The sequence below is a fragment of the Oncorhynchus clarkii genome, chromosome 21 (genome assembly GCF_045791955.1).
Source record: "Oncorhynchus clarkii lewisi isolate Uvic-CL-2024 chromosome 21, UVic_Ocla_1.0, whole genome shotgun sequence".
Lineage (NCBI taxonomy): Eukaryota > Metazoa > Chordata > Actinopteri > Salmoniformes > Salmonidae > Oncorhynchus > Oncorhynchus clarkii.
In genome coordinates, this window is record NC_092167.1 from 29,388,997 (window position 1) to 29,413,025 (window position 24,029).

Here is a 24,029-nt window from a genome sequence, read left to right on the forward strand (position 1 = left end):
AAACCCCACGAGAGTCCAGCACAATGGCAGGAGACTCCATACTTTAGGAACTAGGAATAGACTGTTTTTGGAATCAACTCCTAGCCCTACCTGTGGCTGCTTAGGAAGACGTCTCCTTGGTGTTTGAAGAGGTCAGAGGCGGCCATTTGGCGGTTGAGGCTTCTCGTGGGGTCGTGGAAGTTCTTGTCGGTGAACAGGTAGACATGGACTACGCTGCGCTTGGTCTTGTCCAGCTTGGCTATCTGTGGAGGGATAGAGGGAGAGGGTGGAGAGAGAGAGAGAGAAATATAATTCAGAGGATGTCATCTGTAACCCTTTCCTGCAGTCAATGACCAAAAGCACCCCTTTGGCCTCATGGGTGGAATGTTATTCATATTTTTCATAATTAATCAAGAATATTAATAAAGAATGACGAAAATCCTGTACTTCAATGTCAAACCACTTTGTTATATTTCAGTCTTCTTTAATGTATATAAAGTGTAATATTGGGATGCAAAATCAAAATTGAATACATTTCAACTCTATATCTGACATGGTCCAGGTGTCTTCTTTTTTTAAGCCCATAACCATGTGTGTGAGGTGTATACTTTTGTCTCAAAATAGATTTGTTTAAGACTACCAAGAATCACTCTGTGTGACCCTGTATTAGCCTACTGGAGTAAAAGGTAACTTTAACAAGAAATTATGAAAAGGTCACTGGTGGAGTAAAAAAAAAACAATGACTACAGTTGAAGTCAGAAGTTTACATACACTTAGGTTGGAGTCATTAAAACTCGTTTTTCAACCACTCCACAAATGTCTTGTTAATTAACAAACTATAGTTTTGGCAAGTCGGTTTGGGACATCTACTTTGTGCATGACGCATGTCATTTTTCCAACAATTGTTTACAGACAGATAATTTCACTTATAATTCACAGTATCACAATTCCAGTGGGTCAGAAGTTTACATACACTAAGTTGACTGTGCCTTTAAACAACTTGGAAAATTCCAGAAAATGATGTCATAGCTTTAGAAACTTTTGAGTCAATTGGAGGTGTACCTGTGGATGCATTTCAAGGCACACCTTCAAACTCAGTGCCTCTTTGCTTGACATCATGGGAAAATCAAAAGAAATCAGCCAAGAACTCAGAAAAAAACTTGCAGACCTCCACAAGTCTGGTTCATCCTTGGGAACAATTTCCAAACGCCTGAAGGTACCACATTCATCTGTACAAACAATAGTACGCAAGTATAAACACCATGGGACCACGCAGCCGTCATACCGCTCAGGAAGGAGATGCGTTCTGTCTCCTAGAGATTAAGGCACTTTGGTGTGAAAAGTGCAAATCAATCCCAGAACAACAACAAAGGACCATGTGAAAATGCTGGAGAAAACAGGTACAAAAGTATCTATATTCACAGATAAACGAGTCCTATATCGACATAACCTGAAAGGCTGTGCAGCAAGGAAGAAGCCACTGCTCCAAAACCGCCATAAAAAAGCCAGACTACGGATTGCAACTGCACATGGGGACAAAGATCGTACTTTTTGGAGAAATGTCTTCTGGTCTGATGAAACAAAAATAGAACTGTTTGGCCATAATGACCATTGTTATGTTTGGAGGAAAAAGGGGGATGCTTGCAAGCCGAAGAACACCATCCCAACCGTGAAGCACGGGGGTGGGAGCATCATGTTGTGGGGGTGCTTTGCTGCAGGAGGGACTGATGCACTTCACAAAATAGATGGCATCATGAGGGAGGAAAATTATATGGATATATTGAAGCAACAGGAAGTTAAAGCTTGGTCGCAAATGGGTCTTCCAAATGGACAATGACCCCAAGCATACTTCCAAAGTTGTGGCAAAATGGCTTAAGGACAGCAAAGTCAAGGTATTGGAGTGGCCATCACAAAGCCTTGACCTCTATTCTATAGAAAATGTGTGGGCAGAACTGAAAAAGCGTGTGCGAGCAAGGAGGCTTACAAACCTGACTCAGTTACACCAGCTTTGTCAGGAGGAATGGTCCAAAATTCACCCAACTTATTGTGGGAAGCTTGTGGAAGGCTACCTGAAACATTTGACGGCTACCAAATACTAATTGAGTGTATGTGAACTTCTGACCCACTGGGGATGTGATGAAAGAAATAAAAGCTGAAATAAATCTCTCTACTATTATTCTGACATTTCACATTATTAAAATAAAGTGGTGATCCTAACTGACCTAAGACAGGGAATTTTTACTAGGATTAAATGTCAGGGATTGTGAAAAACTGAGTTTAAATGTATTTGGTTAAGGTGTATGTAAACTTCCGACTTCAACTGTATATCATGTGTCTCAGTGCAGATTTACAATGTTGTGTTTGTGTGCGTTCATGTACCTTCATACTACAGTCTGTAGAGTTGAGCACGGCGTCTCGGAGCCACTGAACAGCGTCTGGGGTCCAAGAGCCCACACCACTAACAGCCAGGTCAGCCAGACAGCACTTCACTGCCTAGAGAGAGACTACTGCACATCAGACTACATTACCCAGACAACACTTCACTGCCTAGAGAGAGGGCGTGTTCGAGCGGATCACTTTAGTCAAGTCGATGACCATCGTTGGTCACCGCCTTTCAAAATATTTGCATTATGGTTTAAAAAAAGAAAAAAATATCAAAAAGTTCATGCAGCTTTTGATGAAGTTGCCTTCAAGTTGCTTTTCACCAACTGCACCATGCAGACATCACTTGCATTGTGGGAGGCTCTATTTCACGGTTCCCCAACTGGAGGCCCGCGGGTGGTTTTATTTGTCCCCCCCCCAAGTTTTCTGAGCAAAAAAAAGTAATTTATATACATATTGTTTGTATTTTCATTGTTGGACATTACCATTCACATTATATCAGTTTACCAGGATGTCAGACTATCTGAACACCTACAGGCCTTTGTTTCAAAGCAAAAACCCTCAGGATGCACGCTCATAACAAAACCACACACACCATCCCCCGTCCCACACATCATCTCTCCTCTGTCCTCTCATGTGCTGACCTGTGGTGGAATAGCAATCAGGTCGTGTAGGAAAGGGGACGGGACTTCCCTCAGTTCAAACACCTCCACCGAGGCCTGGACCCCCAAGTCTATGAAAAGGATGTCTAGGACTCTGCTGCCATGGAGATTGGTTATCTGTAGGAAAGCAGCGAGAGAGATCATGAGTCTGGGGTATCTCTGTACACAATGAGTTCAGCTCAGTTCATATTTTTTTTAACCTGGATAGTCCATTCAACAATTATCACAGTTTTCCAGGGTGTCCTGGGACGGATAAAATAATCAAAATGATATAATAAAATAAGTGAGGTTCACTCTCAAAGATAGGACACTCCTATGATCAGAGTGGATAAAGGACTGAAATTAACTGTCACTTTTTTTCAATTCTGGACCAAAGTGTAGACATCATTCCTATTTGGCAGCAGCTAGCAAAACGTATCTATCTGCCTCTGCCACATCAGCTATACAGTATTGACTCTGAGGTAATGGTATCCATCTCACCTCCACGCGAGACCATTTGCCTTTGTAGCGAGCCAGACAGCCTTTACCACAGAACGGTCTGGACACCAGGAACTCTGATGTCACCTGCCACACAGAAGAGATTATGCCATCAATATGGAGCAGGATTATGTCATCAACGTGAGACAGACACAGGGAAAAAGAAACAAGAGGCCTATGGTGACTGTCACAGTCAATTTAAAAAAAAAACTAACAACAATACATCAAGATAATAACAAAATACCAGATACATGTAACATTATGTAGCCTGCCCTTGTGCTATGTATATATCTGTATTGTATGCATCTGAAATAATCTGAACAATTTGACCGGTTTTAATGAATTATAACGGGGGGCCTACGCTAGGTAGTAGTAGTATGTGGCCTGTAGGTCAGTCCCAGTAGGTCAGTTCCAGTGTCATGTGATCAGATTAAGTGGCCTGTGTCTTAACCCCAGATTATGTTCCTTAATCTCAATCTGGAAACAACTATCTGCCACTATGCCTCCTCAGAGTATAAGGATGAGTGACAGAGGCTCTACCACACGCGCAGGCACATACATACACAAGGTTGCACACGCACCCGCACACACACAAACAGGTACCTGTGAGTGGAAGTAAGCCTCGGTCTTCTCCAGTATCTCAGTGAGTTTGGCCAGGCCTCGAGAAGGGAGCTGGCAGTAGATGGTCCCGTCTGAACACACACTTCTCACCGCCACGTTCATATAGGCACTGTTCACCTACAGGGGGGAGAGAGAACCATGGCTGGGTTAGACATGAACCCATTCCGCTTATTTAAAAATGTGAAGGTGCAATCTGGCATCTGGGAATCTGTTCCATGGTTCATTAAGGTTTCGAAAATGGCAAAGCTAATATTTAGATATAACCTCAAGATTAAAATAATCATGACTGAAAAACATGGATTAGTACAGTATTGATGAAGGATGCTCAAGAATCTCTTCAACCCACTGACAGCTAATTGCAATAACAGTAGCGCACCTGCAGTGGGCTGGCTAGGGTCTTGTCCTGCAGGGCTTTGATACAGGCTGCGTTGATGTTGACATCATCATCCTGCGACGTGTCATACAGGACCACCAATGGGGTCTGCTCTCTCTCCAGGATCTCAGCCAATAGGATCTTTCCGCTAGCCATGGACTCAAACTTCTTCAGAACAGCAGGCTCCTGGCAGAAAGTCTCCAGACCTGGATAAGAAAACAGAGGCAGACAGACACTTCATTGAGAAGAAAGAAATCGGAATCCAACCCTCAACCTGTAAACACTATTGTTAAAAAAATATATAACTGAAAATTCTAATCAAAACTCACCAGCCAATTTACACTTGGTGGCCTGGAAAGGCAGCTTGAAAAACGTGTCATGCAGCTCAAACACTTTGGCCTTGCTGATGACTTCCGAAAACCCGTGATCCACATAGTAAACCTACAGATTAGCCAACAGACACAAAAAGTATGTGTGGAAAAAAGCAGAGAGATGCAATTCATTTTCTAAAATGTCAAACCATAAACTCTCATCCTATCCCCAAATCATTAACATGGCACCATAGATGTTTAATATGACAAATAACCTGAGCAATAGAAATCCATGTATCTTTATTCAATTCCATTGTCTAAGTTCCAACCAATTGACCTTTGACCTCACCTTGACCTTGTCGGTCATGACCTCTGTGACTTGTGCTCGTAGTATCTCCTCCTCTTCCTCAGCCCTGACGGCTGTCAGCTGACCCGACGTTGGAGAGGCCAGAGGGGTACGACTGTGGTTGTCTTGGCAACAGTAGAACTCTCTCATCTCATCCTCCAGAGCCTCCTGGGCCTGGGAGTAGCCCTCTCCTATGTACCTGGATCGAGTTAATACACACAGGTATGAGCAGACACACACACACACACACACACACACACACACACACACACACAGAGAGAAAGAGGGGAGCGGGGTTAGGAGCGATAAAGAGGAAGAAGAGAGCGAGAGAGAGAGAGCGAGAGCGAGAGAGAGAGAGCGAGAGAGAGAGAGCGAGAGCACAACCACATCTTATGGGACAGCAAAGTCATTTTCATTTTCATTTTTTTCATCCAGTTCCAACAGCACCAAGGGGCTGGTCAACAAACCATGCCCTGTTCATAATGAACTATAACCAAACAACTGTCCCTCAGAGCCAGTACCAATCACCCATAACCAAACAACTGTCCCTCAGAGCCAGGACCAATCACCCATAACCAAACAACTGGACCTCGGAGCCAGTACCAATCACCCATAACCAAACAACTGGACCTCGGAGCCAGTACCAATCACCCATAACCAAACAACTCTCCCTCAGAGCCAGTACCAATCACCCATAACCAAACAACTGGACCTCGGAGCCAGTACCAATCACCCATAACCAAACAACTGGACCTCAGAGACAGTACCAATCACTCATAACCAAACAACTGGACCTCGGAGCCAGTACCAATCACCCATAACCAAACAACTGGACCTCGGAGCCAGTACCAATCACCCATAACCAAACAACTGGACCTCAGAGACAGTACCAATCACTCATAACCAAACAACTGGACCTCGGAGCCAGTACCAATCACCCATAACCAAACAACTGGACCTCGGAGCCAGTACCAATCACTCATAACCAAACAACTGGACCTCAGAGCCAGTACCTATCACCCATAACCAAACAACTGGACCTCAGAGCCAGTACCAATCACCCTTAACCAAACAACAGGCCATAACAGCCTGTGCCTATTACAGAGGTTCTTACCGAAGTATGACTCCATTGGTATTGGTAGCTTCCACCACCAGCACAGAGGGGTACTCCTCCCTGGGGATGAGGAGAGGAGGTACAGCCTGGGAACTGAGCCTCCTCCCTACCTCCTCTCTGGCCCTGCGCTCCTCCACTGACTCCCTCCTGTTGCAGCTTTCCTCCTCCTTGGTCCTCTTGTACAGGATTGCCCTCTTGGGGTTGTCCGGCATGGGGTAGTCTACTGTGCAGAAGTCGGAGAGCAGCGAGAGATTCTCCAGGACGTGTTCGGGGAGTTTTGTCTTGTACGTGTCCAAGTAGAGTTTGGGTAAGGCGTGGGCCCATAGACCGTTGCTGTATTTCACTAGGAGCTCCCCGAGCTTCTGTTTCAAGTCGGGGGAGAGGGTGGAGGGGGAGGCTGTGTGACTGGGGGAGGTGGAAGGGGGGGTGAGGGGGAGAGGGCTCATGGTGGTGGTAGGGGGGCTGGTAGGGGGCTTTGACTGGGGTTTGATGTCCGTGGATGGAGTGAAAGGGGCGGAGGTGGGGGATAGGACTCTGGTAGGGACAGGGGATGGGGTCTGTGTATGTGTTGGTTCTTTAGCTGGGTATAGGAGTAACTCTTTTGGGTTACTGCTGCAAGGTTTCTCTACCTGAAACAGAAGAGAAGGCCAGATCCTTCTTCAGATACACAGAACCAGCCGATCTAAAACAATAGTACAGGAGTAATGACTCGTATAATAGAACATATTTCACTGTATGCTCTGCAGCTGTGGGGACCTACAGGCTATTTGACTAAGAGAGTATCAACTTCTACAAAAAGGTCTAAAGATGCAAATATTTTTCCTCATGCAAAACAGATGATTGAATTCAGCATACTGCTATCTAACTAACTATAGGAACATTTATTTACTCAATGCGCCCCTGTACAATATCAGTATTACACTTTTGCAAACACATTTCATTGATTTATCTTCCCTATATTCATATTCAGTAAAATATGTGACCTGTAAATAAAGTATCCAATATAACTCACAGTGCATACGTGTGTCCAGTGCTCCAGATCTTTGAGTGCTTCGCTAGGCAGGTCCTGTTTGTATAGTTCTCTGTAGAGCTGGGGTAACTTAGACACCCAGAAGCCATTACTGTATTTGTTCAGCACCTCTCTGAGACGCCCCTGCACCTGCTGGGGGCTGTAGTTCCCGCCAGCAGAGGAGGGGTTGTAGTCCTTGGGGGAGTGCTGTGGCTTGGGCTTCCCAGAGCCAGCACTCTCGTTGAGGTTTGAGGGAGCTGAAGGAGAAAATAAGGGGCGGAAGACATTTCAAGCGGATGTTGGTTAGGCATGGATGTGTACGAACTTCTACAGGTATATATCCTGGTTATTGGGGTGATATGTAATAAATAGGTCAAGTGACTCTCTGTCCTGACCAGGCAACTAGGGCCCAGAGAAAAACTCCTGGACCTAAGTAGGTGTAGCTTATCTAAGAACGACGTGTTACATTGCGAGAGACTCTTGGTAACACAACAACAAAAAATTGTCTGTTTCCTGGAGCCTGTATCATGAGTTTGTAGCCTGAAGCTAAACTCTAGCCTGTAATGTTCTTGCTTTGAGATGTGTTGCGTTTACAGGTCAGTAATTTAAAGGCCAGGAACCAGAGGGGCCAGCCATTCATATGTTAATAACTGTTTGAATAAGGTTCTACTACCTGGAAAGGCCTCAGATGTAAAGACTCATCTCAGAAATGTTTTTTATTTACCTTTATTTAACTAGGCAAGTCAGTTAAGAACAAATTCTTATTTTCAATGACGGCCTAGGAACAATGGGCCTTGTTCAGGGGCAGAACGACAGATTTGTACCAGATTTTTACCTTGTCTCTGAGATTCGAACTTGCAACCTATCGGTTACTAGTCCAACGCTCTAACCACTAGGCTACGCTGCCGCCCCTGAACGATGAAATACATCCCTGATTAGAGTGTAAGGATGAAAACAGCCATGCTGTGTGCCTTGAAGACCCCTGCTCTTGGACATACACACTTTTACAGAGTCCTACTTACTGTTGCTTTGGGTATTCCTGGATAGGTGAGCGTGCACTTCCTTCTGGAACCGTGATGGAAGTGTCATCCTTTTGTCTGACCTACACAAAAGGAAGAGAGAGAAAATGAAGTGTTGACTTTGAGCCATTCCTACTGTATCTAAAATACACACTTATGAACCAATGGAGGAATATCAAACGTATGTATTGATTTTTTTTTGCTTGTTTGTTTCCTGTTTGGAAACATCATTTCAGTCTGCGTCCCCATTTCTCAACCGAACAGAAACTTTGGTGGAAGAAGCCAGCGAAATCACTCAGTTAACCTAGTCAGTGCTAGACTAGACTATACTCTACAGTATTCTGTACACACTCCATAAACAATACCCCTGTGCTCTAGAGTCTAGGGGCCTGAGATAGTCTAGAGGTCTCCTCATGGAAGTAGAATAATTTCTAGAACGGCCCCTATTCAAGTCCATGGGTTGGTGAGCCTTCCTACAAACACCATTTCTATTGATGGCCTCTCTTGATTACACCATGCTACCCATAATGCTCTCTGATGGGAGTCTCTCCATCCCAGAATGACCTTAGACAATAGGGACATAACATTATGAATACATACGCTTATACAACTGGGTCGCCGCGCAGAACAGTACTGATGCACCATAAACAGGCCATTCTTTGGCTACACAACCCCAGACATACATAATTGGGGCCAATAGTTTGTCATAACCACATTGTTTTGCCTGATTGACCAGGAAAAACTCCCCTAGTTGTAGCCTACGAGTTTCTTCCTAATCAGGAGAGGGCATATGCTCAACACTTCTGTCCCCGCTGTATATAAAACTGAGATGCAACGTGGACTGGAATCAACATTAAACTATTAGAAAATAAATATTGTAAACTATGATGGATTGCTATAACTGTTCAATTGTATTAGCCCCAACAGTTAACTCGGAAGCCAGACAAGCTTTTGAGAGCGGCCAAAATGTGATTGACCCCACAAACCCTCACATACCACCAGTGAGAACTTGACAATGGCCAAGCGATCAGTGGCTGCACCACCCAGATTTTTCCTCTAGTTGCAGATAAAAGTGTGTTTGTGTGTATGTGTATCTGCATTCCTGTGTGTGTGCGCACGCCATGCTCTTGTGTGTGTGTGTGTGTGTGTGTGTGTGCGTGCTGCTTTGTTTGTGTGCTCCCACGCGCGTCCCTCTGCATTTGATCGGAGGCGTCAGATGAAAGTGCCCAGACTGTACGACTACAGATATGCTGATTCATTGGGCTGTTAATCTGTAGTAGAATAGGAGAGGGATTAGCCTGCCTTGTCCCTATGCTTTCAGCCATGTCACTCCGGTCTCCCCTGTGGTCCATTGTCTGGTTAGAGAGCGCCAATGATACACACACACACACACACACACACACAAAAAGAGTGAATCGGGGTAAGGTCAGTTGTTTTCATTAGCTAGCTGTTAGCCACATTGTGCTTGAAAAGCGAGAAAGGAGGAGAGAGAGGTGGGAGAGGGAGGGGGTGGGAGAGAGAGGGGGGGGAAGCGAGAGAGAGGCTGCTGCATCCCTGGTGCTACTGCTGAATAAGCACGGGGGGGGGGGGGGACTGAGGGAAGAGAGGGAGGGAGGGAAGAGATGGCTGGCCCCACTAAACTAAACCAACCATTGGGTTCCAGCGCCCTTCATTCACGATTCTATTCTCATTCAGGTCATGCACCAAGGAAGAAAGAAAAAAAAGAGGAGAAAAGAGGAGGAAAGAAAGAGAAAGAAAGAAACTGAGAGGAGAGTGACTGACAGATAAATAATCCTGGTCTTAGTTCTTTTTGTCCTTTCATTTCCCTGATTCTTAGACCATGGAACAAAATCCCCCCTCACAGTGATGGCGATGCTTCCAACTCAAAGTAATATTTCCTAAACAGAGGAAGAAACTCAAACTATTTACATAGCAGCACGACAACCTAAAAGGGACCAAATAAGAAGCCCTCATTTTTGGTTCCTAGAGAGTAATTGTACAGCGACAGCATTTTAAACAACCCCAGAGGAAAGTTATTCACACTACTAGGCTCCCAAGGAGAGAAACGTTTTTTCCCTCCATTATTTGTTATTGAACTAATTTCAGTCATGATTAGAATTAATAGTGTAGTCTAACCAGTCTAGTCTATGGTTTCCACCAATAACCACTCACCTCTCTGAGGGCACAGAGGACTTCCTGGTGGTAGTGGTGTTCTGATGGGTTGGTTTGTTCTGGTTGGAACTCTGATTAGTCTTCCCTTCTGATTGGGTGTCCCTCATGTCCCTCCCCTGTCTAAAGTCATGTTGGCCCCCTGGCCGGCCGCCCCCGCCTCCTCCACTTCCTCCTCCTCGCCCCACACCACGACCCCTATGGTCTGGCTGTCTTAGGGAGGTTCTGGGCTTGGCTGGGGAGGAGAGGAGAGAAAGATAGTGATGTCAGGATGAAAGGAAATACACACATACATATGTACAGTATATATCCCTCAAAACCACATCTGGTTTTGACCTGGAACATGACCTGGAAGCCAGCTCCACTGCTTTTTTTCCCATTCTGCCCCATCAATCAGGGACTGCTTCAGACCTGGAACACCAGGTGGGTGCAATGAATTGTCAGGTAGAACAAAAAAAACTGTGGAAATCCGGACCTCAATTTGAATTCCTCTGTTATATACTTTACATACACGGATAAGCAATGCATACACACACACACACGCACACACGCACGCACGCACGCACACACGCACACACACACACACACACACGTGTCAGTTGGCAAGAGGAGAAATAATACATCTAAACAAGACATTGAAGAAGGGCTTTCTGCTTATCTTTAAGTCAATCATAAAAACAGCCGAGTCACTAATACTGTCACTGTAGATCCTCATCATCATTATGCCTTGCTGTGCAGCGAATAGACTACATCATAGAATACATCAAGCATTCTGCTGAACACGTGTATGTGACCAATACATTCGATGTGATACCTTCTAGTTCACTCTGCAATAACTTAAAGCAAGGTTGACAAGTCATAAAACCTTCAGTGCGATCGTCATCCAACTGATGACATTGTAGATTTCTATTCTGCTCAATCCTGACATCGTCATATTCTTTTTTTTATCCAAGCTCTGATTGGATGCCATATATTCTACAAAGAATACCCCTGCAGCACTAACATCACACCCATTAACCTAGTTCCGACACCCTATCCAATCCAGAGCCTTCTATTTACATTGTAAAGGCTCTGATCCGATCCAGCCCTAGTATGACATCATCAGCCTGAGCCCCACTCTGGTAATAAATCATCCATATCAGCCCAACCCAGCTGACATGACATCACACAACAAACAGCCCAGATCTTACACACCACACCTCTCAGCCTGACTGTCTCCTCCTCCCTCCCTGCTCCTCTGTTCATCCTTTCCGCTCTTCTCTTCCTCCCTTTCACTCCTCTGCAGAACCTAGTACTCACCAAGCCTTGCTATTGCTGAGAATGAGACACCACAGCAGCAACCATCGGCAGCCTCCGTATCCCACCTCCTTCACAGAGATAGGCTGTGGCTATAGCTAATTACAGTACGCGCTGGCCTGTCTCAATGCATACCAGTGACCCTCTCCCTCTAGGGACATGCCGTCTGAGGTTAGGTGAGGCGACACCGGTGGTGGCGAGACAAAGACGGCAGACACAGCAGCAGTAGCGGCATCACAGTCCCAGAGTCCCTTGGTTTTCTATTTCAGAAAGGATCAATATTCCTAGCTGTGATCAGCCCCTGTTCAGGAGATATGAAGAGAGAGAGAGAGAGAGAGAGAGAGAGAGAGAGAGAGAGAGAGAGAGAGAGAGAGGAGAGAGAGAGCGAGAGAGGAGGGAGAGAGAACGCAGGAAGAGAGAGGCTGCTGCGTTGGCATGTGAATCAGCACCTCGTCGTTTGCTTCTAAATCCGCTGTTCGCTGCTGCGATGAGACTGCATGAGCTTCTCTCCTCCTCCTCCTCCTCTCTCTGTCCGCTTAGACTCCCTCTCTTTCTCCTTCCCTCTCTCCCCATCTCTCTTTGTCTCTTGCTCTCCCTCCCTCGCTCTCTCCACCCGCTCTTTCTCTCCCTCCCTCCTTTTTCTTCCTCGCTTGCTCAATCTCCCTTCTCCTCCCTTCTCTCTCCCTTCACATTTCCTGAACGGGGGCTGATCCCAGCTAAGACTATTGATCCAAGCGAGGGTGTCTATACAACGACTGTGTGTGTGTATCAGTACAGCAACTCGGTGTGTGTGTAAAGAGTTTCATTCCAAAACACTATATATCACTCCCAGTTAGGGGGAGTGATGAGCTCTACAGCAGTCTCACAATTCAATCGCTGGTTGAAAACTGTTTTCTGCCCCTCCCAAAAGATAGAATTTGTAGATAATTGGCCCTCTTTCTGGGACTCACCCACAAACAGGACCAAGCCTGGTCTGCTGAGGAGTGACGGACTCCATCCTAGCTGGAGGGGTGCTCTCATCTTATCTACCAACATAGACAGGGCTCTAACTCCTCTAGCTCCACAATGAAATAGGGTGCAGGCCAGGCAGCAGGCTGTTAGCCAGCCTGCCAGCATAGTGGAGTCTGCCACTAGCACAGTCAATGTAGTCAGCTCAGCTATCCCAATTGAGACCGTGTCTGTGCCTCGACCTAGGTTGGGCAAAACTAAACATGGCGGTATTCGCCTTTGCAATCTCACTAGGATAAAGACCTCCTCCATTTCTGCCATTATTGAAAGAGATCGTGATACCTCACATCTCAAAATAGGACTACTTAATGTTAGATCCCTTACTTCAAAGGCAATTATAGTCAATGAACTAATCACTGATCATAATCTTAATGTGATTGGTCTGACTGAAACATGGCTTAAGCCTGATGAATTTACTGTGTTAAAATGAGGCCTCACCTAGTGGTTACACTAGTGACCATATCCCCTGTGCATCCCGCAAAGGAGGAGGTGTTGCTAACATTTACGATAGCAAATTTCAATTTACAAAAAAAAAGATGTTTTCGTCTTTTGAGCTTCTAGTCATGAAATCTATGCAGTCTACTCAATCACTTTTTATAGCTTCTGTTTACAGGCCTCCTGGGCCATATACAGCGTTCCTCATTGAGTTCCCTAAATTCCTATCGGACCTTGTTGTCATAGCAGATAATATTCAAATTTTTGGTGACTTTAATATTCACATGGAAAAGTCCACAGACCCACTCCAAAAGGCTTACAAAGCCATCATCGACTCAGTGGGTTTTGTCCAACATGTCTCTGGACCTACTCACTGTCACAGTCATAATCTGGACCTAGTTTTGTCCATTGGAATAAATGTTGTGGATCTTAATATTTTTTCTCATAATACTGGACTATCGGACCACCATTTTATTACGTTTGCAATTGCAACAAAAAATCTGCTCAGACCCCAACCAAATCTGATGCCCTTCCAGACTCCCTCTGCCTACCCAAGGACATCAGAGGACAAAAATCAGTTAACCACCTAACTGAGGAACTCAATTTAACCTTGCACAATACCCTAGATGCAGTTGCACCCCTAAAAACTAAAAACATTTGTCATAAGAAACTAGCTCCCTGGTATACAGAAAATACCCGAGCTCTGAAGCAAGCGTCCAAAAAATTGGAACGGAAATGGCGCCACACCAGACTGGAAGTCTTCCGACTAGCTTGGAAAGACAGTACCGTGCAGTATCAAAGAGCCCTCACTGCTGCTCGATCATCCTACTTTTCCAACTTAATTGAGGAAAATAAGAACAATCCGAAATTTATTTTGATACTGTCGAAAAGCTAACTAAAAAGCAGCATTCCCCAAGTGAAGATGGCTTTCACTTCAGCAGTAATAAATTCATGAACTTCTTTGAGGAAAAGATCATGATCATTAGAAAGCAAATTACGGACTCCTCTTTAAATCTGCGTATGCCTCCAAAGCTCAGTTGTCCTGAGTCTGCACAACTCTGCCAGGGCCTAGGATCAAGAGAGACACTCAAGTGTTTTAGTACTATATCTCTTGACACAATGATGAAAATAATCATGGCCTCTAAACCTTCAAGCTGCATACTGGACCCTATTCCAACTAAACTACTGAAAGAGCTGCTTCTTGTGCTTGGCCCTCCTATGTTGAACATAATAAATGGCTCTCTATCCACCGGATGTGTACCAAACTCACTAAAAGTGGCAGTAATAAAGCCTCTCTTGAAAAAGCCAAACTTTGACCAAGAAAATGTAAAAAACTATCGGCCGAATATCAAATCTTCCATTGCTCTCAAAAATGTTAGAAAAAGCTGTTGCACTGCAACTCACTGCCTTCCTGAAGACAAACAATGTATACGAAATGCTTCAGTCTGGTTTTAGACCCCATCATAGCACTGAGACTGCACTTGTGAAGGTGGTAAATGACCTATTAATGGCATCAGACCGAGGCTCTGCATCTGTCCTCGTGCTCCTAGACCTAAGTGCTGCTTTTGATACCATCGATCACCACATTCTTTTGGAGAGATTGGAAACCCAAATTGGTCTACACGGACAAGTTCTGGCCTGGTTTAGATCTTATCTGTCGGAAAGATATCAGTTTGTCTCTGTGAATGGTTTGTCCTCTGACAAATCAACTGTAAATGTCGGTGTTCCTCAAGGTTCCGTTTTAGGACCACTATTGGTTTCACTATATATTTTACCTCTTGGAGATGTCATTCGAAAACACAATGTTAACTTTCACTGCTATGCGGATGACACACAGCTGTACATTTCAATGAAACATGGGGAAGCCCCCAAATTGCCTTCGCTAGAAGCCTGTGTTTCAGACATAAGGAAGTGGATGGCTGCAAACTTTCTACTTTTAAACTCGGACAAAACAGAGATGCTTGTTCTAGGTCCCAAGAAACAAAGAGATCTTCTGTTGAATCTGACAATTAATCTTGATGGTTGTACAGTCGTCTCAAATAAAACTGTGAAGGACCATGGCGTTACTCTGGACCCTGATCTCTCTTTTGACGAACATATCAAGACTGTTTCAAGGACAGCATTTTTCCATCTACGTAACATTGCAAAAATCTGAAACTTTCTGTCTAAAAATGATGCAGAAAAATTCATCCATGCTTTTGTTACTTCTAGGTTAGACTACTGCAATGCTCTACTTTCCGGCTACCCAGATAAAGCACTAAATAAACTTCAGTTAGTGCTAAATATGGCTGCTAGAATCCTGACTAGAACCAAAACATGTGATCATATTACTCCAGTGCTAGCCTCCCTACACTGGCTTCCTGTTAAGGCAAGGGCTGATTTCAAGGTTTTACTGCTAACCTACAAAGCATTACATGGGCTTGCTCCTACCTATCTTTCTGGTTTGGTCCTTCCGTACATACCTACACGTACGCTACGGTCACAAGACGCAGGCCTCCTAACTGTCCCTAGAATTTCTAAGCAAACAGCTGGAGGCAGGGCTTTCTCCTATAGAGCTCAATTTTTATGGAATGGTCTGCCTACTCATGTGAGAGATGCAGACTCAGTCTTAACCTTTAAGTCTTTACTGAAGACTCATCTCTTCAGTGGGTCATATGATTGAGTGTAGTCTGGCCCAGGAGTGTGAAGGTGAACGGAAAGGCTCTGGAGCAATGAACCGCCCTTGCTGTCTCTGCCTGGCCGGTTCCCCTCTCTCCACTGGGATTCTCTGCCTCTAACCCTATTACAGGGGCTGAGTCACTGGCTTACTGGTGCTCTTTCATGCCCCCCCCCCCCCCCCCCTTGGGTTGTGCCGTGGCGGAGATCTTTGTGGGCTATACTCGGCCTTGTCTCAGGATGGTAAGTTGGTGGTTGAAGATATCCCTCCAGTGGTGTGGGGGCTGTGCTTTGGCAAAGTGGGTGGGGTTATATCCTTCCTGTTTGGCCCTGTCCGGGGGTATCATTGGATGGGGCCACAGTGTCTCCTGACTCCTCCCGTCTCAGCCTCCAGTATTTATGCTGCAGTAGTTTATGTCTCGGGGGGCTAGGATCGGTTTGTTATATCTGGATTACTTCTCCCGTCTTATCCAGTGTCCTGTGTGAATTTAAGTATGCTCTCTCTAATTCTCTCTTTCTCGGAGGACCTGAGCCCTAGGACCATGCCTCAGGACTACCTGGCATGATGACTCCTTGCTGTCCCCAGTCCACCTGGCCGTGCTGCGGCTCCAGTTTCAACTGTTCTGCCTGCGGCTATGGAATCCTGACCTGTTCACCGGACGTGCTACTTTTCCCAGACCTGCTGTTTTCAACTCTCTAGAGACAGCAGGAATGGTAGAGATACTCTTAATGATCGGCTATGAAAAGCCAACTGACATTTAATCCTGAGGTTCTGAATTGCTGCACCCCCGACAACTACTGTGATTATTATTTGACCATGCTGGTCATTTATGAACATTTGAACATCTTGGCCATGTTCTGTTATAATCTCCACCCGGCACAGCCAGAAGAGGACTGGCCACCCCTCATAGCCTGGTTCCTCTCTAGGTTTCTTCCTAGGTTCTACACCTGCATTGCTTGCTGTTTGGGGTTTTAGGCTGGGTTTCTGTACAGCACTTTGAGATATCAGCTGATGTACGAAGGTGTAACGGCTGTTGGTGGAAGAAGGTGAGGACCAAGGTGCAGCGTGGTACGTGTTCATCTTTTTTATTTGAACTGAACAACAAAACAAAGAGAATGACCGAAACCGAAACAGTTCAGTCTGGTGCAGACACAAAAACAGAACACAACTACCCACAAGACACAGGTGGGAAAAGGCTACCTAAGTATGGTTCTCAATCAGAGACAATGATAGACAGCTGCCTCTGATTGAGAACCACACCGGCCAAACACACAGAAATAGAAAACAGAACACAAAAACACAGAATGCCCACCCCAACTCATGCCCTGACCAAACCAAAATAGAGACTTAAAAAGGATCTCTAAGGTCAGGACGTGACAGTACCCCCCCCCTAAATGTGCGGACTAAACCTATAGGGGAGGGTCTGTGTGGGAATCTATCCGCGGTGGCGGCTCTGGTGCGGGATGTGGACCCCGCTCCACCTTAGGCTTGGCCCACTTAGGTGGCGCCTCCGGAGCAGGGACCCTCGCCGCCGACCCCGGACAGGAGGGCGACTCTGGCAGCGCCGGACAGGGGGGCGAGTCTGGCAGCGCCGGACAGGGGGGCGACTCTGGCAGCGCCGGACAGGGGGGCGACACACAGGAGACCTGGTTCTGGGAACAGGCACAGGACTCACCAAGCTGGGGAGACCTACTGGAGGCCTGGTCCGTGGAGGAGGCACAGGATAGACCGGGCTGTAGGGGAGCACTAGAGATCTGGTGCGTAGCCTTGGCACCACTCTTCCAGGCTGAATGCCCAGTCTAGCTCGGCACATGCTGGGAGCTGGAGCAGGCCTCACTGGGTTCTCCTGGCAAACTGGGGAAACCGTGCTTAGAGCCGGCGCAGGATATCCTGGCCAGAGGAGACGCACTGGAGGTCTGGAGAGCAGGGCTGGCACCATCCGTCCTGGCTTGATCCTCACCCTAGCCCGGCAGATGCGGGGAGCTGGAATGTAGCGCACCGGGCTCAGAACGCGTACTGGAGATCTGTAGCGCCAAGCTGGCACAAGACATGCAGGGCTGGGGAGGCGCACAGGAGGCCTGGTGTGTGAGGCTGGCACAGTCTTTACCAGACGGCTAGCACGCACCTCAGGACGAGTATGGAGAGCTGACTCAGGTGACATCAAATCCAGGACACGCTCCATCGGGCGGATGTCGTGCCTCATGCACCAACACAGCAACTCCCTCATTACTCTCTCCTCCAATCTCCCCATCAACTTCTTCACTGTCTCTGCCTTGCTTCCGTCGCTCACCTCCAATTTCGCCCTGACCGGCTCTGGTTCCATGCTTGGCTCCTTACGGTAAGCACGGGGAGTTGACTCATGTCTGACTCCTGACTCACACTGCCCGTGTGCCCCCCAAATGTTGTTTGGGGGGGGGGGGCTGCCTCTCGGGCTTCCTTGCCAGCCGTGTTCCCTCGTATCTCTGGTTCCCTTTTCCTGCTTCCTCCGCTCTCCTGGCTGCCTCCACCTGTTCCCATGGGAGGCGATCCCTTCCAGACAGGATCTCCACCCATGTGTAGGATCCCGTGCCGTTCAAGATGTCCTCCCATGTCCATTCCTCCTTTTCACCACGCTGCTTGGTCCGTTGGTGGTGGGTAGTTCTGTAACAGCTGTTGGTGGAAGAAGATGAGGACCAAGGTGCAGCGTGGTACGTGTACATATTTTTTATTTGAACTGAACAACAAAAAGAATGACCAAAACAGTTCTGTCTGGTGCAGACACAAAAACAGAAAACAACTACCCACAAAACACAGGTGGGAAAAGGCTACCTAAGTATGGTTCTCAATCAGAGACAACGATAGACAGCTGCCTCTGATTGAGAACCACACCCGGCCAAACACAAAGAAATAGAAAACAGAACACAAAAACATAGAATGCCCACCCCAACTCATGCCCTGACCAAACCAAAATAGAGACATTAAAAGGATCTCTAAGGTCAGTGCGTGACAGGGCTATATAAATAAATTTGATTTGAATTTGATATATCCATTTTCTGAAATGTTTGTAAATGAGCTTTTATTGTATAAAGAAATTTTGAAAGAGGTGTGTTTTTTCACTCTCAAATCATGGAATGGGGTTGTTCAATGACAGACACGTACAGTGGGGCAAAAAAGTATTTAGTTTTTCATTTCTCCCACTTAAAAAGATGAGAGAGACCTGTAATTTTCATCATAGGTACACTTCAACTATGACAGACAAAATGAGAAAATAAATCCAGAAAATCACATTGCAGGATTTTTTATGAATTTATTTGCAAATTATGGTGGACAATAAGTATTTGGTCAATAACAAAAGTTTATCTCAATACTTTGTCATATACCCTTTGTTGGCAATGACAGAGGTCAAACGTTTTCTGTAAGTCTTCACAAGGTTTTCACACACTGTTGCTGGTATTTTGGCCCATTCCTCCATGCAGATCTCCTCTAGAGCAGTGATGTTTTGGGGCTGTTGCTGGGCAACACGGACTTTCAACTCCCTCCAAAGATTTTCTATTGGGTTGAGATCTGGAGACTGGCTAGGCCACTCCAGGACCTTGAAATGCTTCTTACGAAGCCACTCCTTCGTTGCCCGGGCGGTTTGTTTGGGATCATTGTCATGCTGAAAGACCCAGCCACGTTTCATCTTCAATGCTCTTGCTGATGGAAGGAGGTTTTCACTCAAAATCTCACGATACATGGCCCCATTCATTATTTTCTTTACACGGATCAGTCGTCCTGGTCCCTTTGCAGAAAAACAGCCCCAAAGCATGATGTTTCCACCCCCATGCTTCACAGTAGGTATGGTGTTCTTTGGATGCAACTCAGCATTCTTTGTCCTCCATACACAACGAGTTGAGTTTTTACCAAAAAGTTATATTTTGGTTTCATCTGACCATATGACATTCTCCCAATCTTCTTCTGGATCATCCAAATGCTCTCTAGCAAACTTCAGACGGGCCTGGACATGTACTGGCTTAAGCAGGGGGACACGTCTAGCACTGCAGCATTTGAGTCCCTGGCGGCGTAGTGTGTTACTGATGGTAGGCTTTGTTACTTTGGTCCCAGCTCTCTGCAGGTCATTCACTAGGTCACCCCGTGTGGTTCTGGGATTTTTGCTCACCGTTCTTGTGATCATTTTGACTCCACGGGGTGAGATCTTGCGTGGAGCCCCAGATGTATGTATGTCTTCCATTTCCTAATAATTGCTCCCACGGTTGATTTCTTCAAACCAAGCTGCTTACCTATTGCAGATTTAGTCTTCCCAGCCTGGTGCAGGTCTACAATTTTGTTTCTGGTGTCTTTTGACAGCTCTTTGGTCTTGGCCATAGTGGAGTTTGGAGTGTGACTGTTTGAGGTTGTGGACAGGTGTCTTTTATACTGATAACAAGTTAAAACAGGGGCCATTAATACAGGTAACGAGTAGAGGACAGAGGAGCCTCTTAAAGACAAAGGTACAGGTCTGTGAGAGCCAGAAATCTTGCTTGTTTGTAGGTGACCAAATACTTATTTTCCACCATAATTTGCAAATAAATTCATTAAAAATCCTACAATGTGATTTTCTGGATTTGTTTTTCTCATTTTCTCTGTCATAGTTGAAGTGTAGCTATGATGAAAATTACAGGCCTCTCTCATCTTTTTAAGTGGGAGAACTTGCACAATTGGTGGCTGACTAAATACTTTTTTGCCCCACTGTATTTGTTTAAAATCTATCACTTAATGGTTTCAGAGCAACAAATAATCATGGTTTTTTTTTGCAAAATGCTAAAAATCCGCCTCACTCTCAGAGAAACAAGTAGTAATGCTAGGTTTTACAGTCAAATATAACAAATAACTACATTTGTAATAAAGAACTTCACAAATTATACATTAAAATAAAACCTAAAATATGAGATCTGTATGTAAAACATCTTCATTTGACATTTTTTGTCATTTAGCAGATGCTCTAATCCAGAGAGATTTACAGTTAGTGCATTCATCTTAAAATAGCTAGGTGAGACAACCACATATCACAGTCAAACATACAGGATATGGACATTCCATTCCAGCTCAACAATGGATATATAGCATTTAGCAACAAAAAAAACATTTTCGTAACACATCTAAAATCTATGAATTAAAAATCTGAGAATAGTATTTTACACATACATTAATGTAACCATAAGTAATCATTTCTGATTAAAAAAAAACACAAATGTGAAAAATTGGTGGATATAGCATTTTGGAAATAAACTCTATATGTGTCGGTACAGCGTCTGGTCTTGTACGAGGCTTTAGTTCTTAGTACCTTAGTACCTTTGGACTGGCCCAAAATATCTATAAATATCTATAAATTATCTTTCAACCTGTCAACTTAGAATTGTACATCAAGTACATACATTGTCCCACATCATTGTCCCATTGCAAACTCATGTAGGGCATTGAGTTCAGGCGTATTCTAAAAACAAGCTCAAGTGTCTGTGTAATTTGATAAGTTAACTGAATGTTCCCCAGTTTTGATCCAAAAGGTGGCATTCCATGGAATCAGTATGAGGTGAAATCTTAGTTTTGAAACACTTGAATTTCCCCTCTCAGCTAATACAATAAAAGGCATTCAGTGACAGCCTCCTCTACTCAGATAAGACCCAATTTGCCATTCTATAGGTCTACAAGTCTAATGGTTATGGAAAAAGAAGATGGATTTAGGCAGTCAGACCCCCCCACACACACACACACCCTACCGTTGAGGACGAGAGGGGCGGCAGGCTTCACTCTCATCTGACAGTTGACCATTTGGGGTCGTCCAGTCTTCTTCGAGGTACGCTGGCGAGCCACCAGCTTGGCGACGTGGGCAGTCTCACCAGAGACTGAGGCGAAATACACCATCTGGAGAGGGAAGAGAGAACCCCCCCCCCCCCACACACACACACACACACACACACACACACACAAACAACAGTTAGCTAATAGCTACATTATCAGTCTGCATTGACCTTTGAACTGGTAATTAGGGGATAATTAGAACGCTTGAACTGTTCATTTTATCCAGTGGCTGGCTGGCTGGAAAATGACGTTTTCAAAAGTCAATGATTCTGAACGATTAGCATCCAGCTGGTGTGAGCTAAAGAGTGTATGTACCCGGTGGTACCCCGCTCTTAGTGTCTCAGTTTGTGTGTGTGTGTGTGTGTGTGTGTCCGTCTGTCTGCTCATCCATACATCTCTCTGTTGGTGTGTGTATGTGTGTGTGTGTATATATACACACTCTCTCCTCACCTCCCCAGAGCGGTTGCGCTCCATGCGGACCACGCTGGGCATGCTGTGCAGCAGAGCGTCCAGGTTGCCATGACCCAGCTGCTTATGAGGGATCTGTTCACCAGTCAGATCCTTGTATTCAGACTGGAGGCGGGACAAAGACACCCCGGGTCCGCTCTTATTGGCCGTCAGCACCTCCCGTAACATCTTCTTCACCAGCTCTACGTCTGCCATCTAGATAGAACACAAAACAAGGACATTTTATATATGACCATTTCTATTTTATTTTACCTGGTCGTCCCAATGAAGTCAAAATACCTATTTTTCAAAGGAGGGATAGAGGCCAAGAGGGAAGAGGCCTGGCAAACTGGTTGGTAGCACTTTACATTATAACAAAGTGGAAATAACATGGTAATAGTTGCTATGGTAACAAAGCTATAGTTGTAGGGCTATGTTTCTGAACCTGTCTTTGGGGACAATACAGATTTGTTGTATTAAAAAGGATTGGTCCATTGGGTCAGGGGTGCCTTGTCAAACAGGTTTCTCATCACTGATCTGAGAAAAACGCAGGATCTAGAGTTTCTCTGGTGGGTTCCAGTCTGTTTTTGTTGAAACAGACTGGCACCGGGCCCTCCAGTTTGTAAAAGTTTAACCTCAGTATAAACATCAACTAAGTTCAATATCTGACACTGACCAATTTAAAACAAAAATATATAATAATAGATGTTTATGATACAATTAGTATCTGCCTAAATACAACTTTTGTAGCCGATAACAGAATCATGTTCAAAACTAAAATCATAGCCCCACATTGTAAACTAATATCAGGTAAACATAGAAAGCAGTCTCTATATTGAAAGCAACTTATAATAATAATAATAATAATAAGGTATTTGCTTAACTAGTTACTGCAGTCAACATGTTGACTTTCTCTCATGATGGTCAAATTACGTTTCACTATTACATTTCACTGTAATCGAGGGCATTCAGTTTCGTGTTTAACTTCAGCACACTGCACAACGCCCCAATCTGGAATTTGCAGTGCATGCAGTTTGATTTAGCTTCAAACAGAGTCGTTTTGTAGAGTCGTTTTATCGCAAAAGGATTTGGTGTTTATTTTCAATTATTTGATTGGATATAAGACACAGACAGTTCTCGAATTTGGCAAAGAAAGGCACGCCCTCAATTTTCTCCAGCAACTTTCTTTTGCGCTCTCTCTCGACTTTTTGTAAATACCGATGACTTAAGAAGTGGGTCTAAATACAAAATAAATTGTGGATGAATAACAAAATATGTCAACGTGATAAATTGTTTATAATAGGTCAGTGAACGCGTCTCGTGCCACTCTCTTCACAGGATTTCCTCTCCACAGAGAATAGAGAACAAGTGGTGACGTAATATGTCACATCCATACCCTCCATGCCAACGGAGAATTGGATAAAGTTGGCGCTCTATGCGGGGACATTAAAAACCGAAAAAGCAAAGGATTTCTTGGGATAAATTTGGCTGTCAAATATAATCTAAATTCTAAATGTGCATTTGCAACTGTCACCAACAGCAACAAGCCCCAAGTGTCATGTCAAGCGACGTTGCGCTCTATCGAGTTCCGTACTCATGTCACTACTTGGGGGCACTCAAAGAGCGCTTATCCAAAGCGTTCACCACCAACAAATAGGCTAATATCAAACTGAAATCGTTCATCTATCCAATGTTTGTGAAATAATTCAATAATCACACATTCACTAAACTCTTACCTTGCTGGGAATGAATACGGGGGATGGTGACCCGTTTAATTTATTCACGACCTGCTCGTCACACTCCCTGAAAGTTTAGCCCTGACTATTCCGAGCTATCCCCTCTCTCACTCAACGCTGCGCTCGAACCAAGCCAAGCGTCTCCCAGTATTCCGGTTTGTGGTTGGTGTAG

General features: G+C 45.0%; 1 protein-coding gene across 1 annotated transcript in view; it reads right to left on the reverse strand.

Annotated features, from left to right (window-relative positions):
* The window catches only part of LOC139378839 (tudor domain containing 7 b), a 29,749-nt gene extending 5,731 nt beyond the window's left edge, over positions 1-24,018 (reverse strand). The window contains exons 1-15 of the mRNA XM_071121379.1: positions 23,858-24,018; positions 22,125-22,337; positions 21,593-21,737; positions 10,466-10,697; positions 8,297-8,376; positions 7,278-7,531; positions 6,266-6,894; positions 5,155-5,350; positions 4,824-4,935; positions 4,498-4,700; positions 4,104-4,238; positions 3,504-3,587; positions 3,006-3,140; positions 2,359-2,472; positions 91-242 (exon numbers count right to left, since the gene is read on the reverse strand). Coding sequence (XP_070977480.1) covers positions 91-242; positions 2,359-2,472; positions 3,006-3,140; positions 3,504-3,587; positions 4,104-4,238; positions 4,498-4,700; positions 4,824-4,935; positions 5,155-5,350; positions 6,266-6,894; positions 7,278-7,531; positions 8,297-8,376; positions 10,466-10,697; positions 21,593-21,737; positions 22,125-22,337 — 2,684 coding nt within the window. The 5' untranslated portion in view covers positions 23,858-24,018. The remainder of the gene's footprint in view (positions 1-90; positions 243-2,358; positions 2,473-3,005; positions 3,141-3,503; positions 3,588-4,103; positions 4,239-4,497; positions 4,701-4,823; positions 4,936-5,154; positions 5,351-6,265; positions 6,895-7,277; positions 7,532-8,296; positions 8,377-10,465; positions 10,698-21,592; positions 21,738-22,124; positions 22,338-23,857) is intronic.
* Positions 24,019-24,029: the final 11 nt, after the last annotated feature.